The following is a 1,398-nucleotide window of genomic DNA, read 5'->3' as shown; positions in this document are numbered from 1 at the left end:
GGAGCATGAAAACGAGATGGAAAAGCCCAAACTGTTCTTTATTATCCAAAATATACCTTAAAACTTCCAAGTTCTGAGACCAGACCCAAGTGCAGCGTATGATTCGGGGGAGGGACTGGGGAGGTAGCAAATTATTTAAAGATGCTTTCAGATTTGTCCTCCTCTGCTACCTCCCACCCCTGCGATGCAAATTCCACTCATCACAATGTCCCCACCCTGGAGTGAGCCAGAGGTCGGGCTGTAACTCTTTACTGAGCCAGTCGCTGCTGATGCAATCCGCAGCGGAGCGCGCCCAGCTCTCCATCTTCCGCGCTTGCCGACCCTGAGCGCCACGTGTCACTGCACAGCCGCCTCCTCCAGAGGAGACTCACATTTGCGCCCAGGAGCCGGAGCCACGACCCAAGCCACGAGAAATGAAGGTAGGTGTATTGCTGAAGTTCATGCTGGAATGAAGCTACCCACCCGGGATATCTCGGACATTGGGTGGCGAGAGGAGGATGGAAGGACCAACTTGCTTTGTCGTCCCCCCCCCCCCCGTCCTGGGCTACTAAGCGTGGGGATCTGGCCTCGTATCCACCCGCAGATGCTCCCGCTCCGGTTCGTGTCCCGGTTCTGTAAATGCGGTACCCAGATTTAGAGGACGCCACAGCGCCTCTCCTACATGCTCCCTAGGCGGGAAGAAAGACCGTATCGTTGCGTTTGAGCTGCCCAGAGAGATAGGGTTTGAGGAGGATGCTCGGGTGCTCTTCTGGGAAGGTGTAATAGAAGTGGGAGGAGGACCCTCTTAGCTGCCGAAAGCAGACAGCTTGTCTTTTAAGGTCCAGGTTCCAAGTGGAAGCTTCCGAGTTAAGGATCACTGGAGCTTCAGGGTTGCCCGAAGGACCGGAGTGTGCAGGCGGTGAACTTTAATTATCATCTGAGATGGCTGGCCCAGAGGCCAGCCTGAGGCGTTTTAAGATATTTTCCAGAGCCAGAGCTCTGGCTGTCTGAAAAACTGCCAGATCTGAAAAGCTTCCTTTCCTAAGGGAAATGATACTCTGTCGGCTGTGCAGTCACCTAGCTTCCCGGAAGGAATATTCCAGTAATAAAATGTGGGTTTCGGGGAGCTACAGAGCGGAGCCACGTTTCAGTTTCTGAGGAGGCGGAGGAAGTTAGAAACTCAGACTGCTCAAGCCTCGCTGGAGGGAATCCACACTTCACTTCTCCATTCCCAGTGTGCTGCCCTGCTTCTAGCCATGACAGATACCTTTTTTCTTTCTCTCTCTCTTTTCCTCTTTTCCTTTTTCCCTTTTCCCCCTTTTCTTCTCTTCTCTTCTCTTCTCTTCTCTTCTCTTCTCTTCTCTTCTCTTCTCTTCTCTTCTCTTCTCTTCTCTTCTCTTCTCTTCTCTTCTCTTCTCT

At 52.4% G+C, this 1,398-nt stretch overlaps 1 protein-coding gene across 1 annotated transcript in view; it reads left to right on the top strand.

The window, feature by feature from the left end:
• The first annotated feature begins 288 nt into the window (after positions 1-288).
• Positions 289-1,398, top strand: part of Bcat1 (branched chain amino acid transaminase 1) — a 70,841-nt gene continuing 69,731 nt past the window's right edge. The window contains exon 1 of the mRNA XM_021190717.2: positions 289-419. Coding sequence (XP_021046376.1) covers positions 414-419 — 6 coding nt within the window. The 5' untranslated portion in view covers positions 289-413. The remainder of the gene's footprint in view (positions 420-1,398) is intronic.

This window comes from Mus pahari, chromosome 2 (genome assembly GCF_900095145.1).
Source record: "Mus pahari chromosome 2, PAHARI_EIJ_v1.1, whole genome shotgun sequence".
Lineage (NCBI taxonomy): Eukaryota > Metazoa > Chordata > Mammalia > Rodentia > Muridae > Mus > Mus pahari.
The sequence above is the reverse complement of the archived record's forward strand: the minus strand, read 5'-3'. Positions and strand labels throughout refer to the sequence as shown.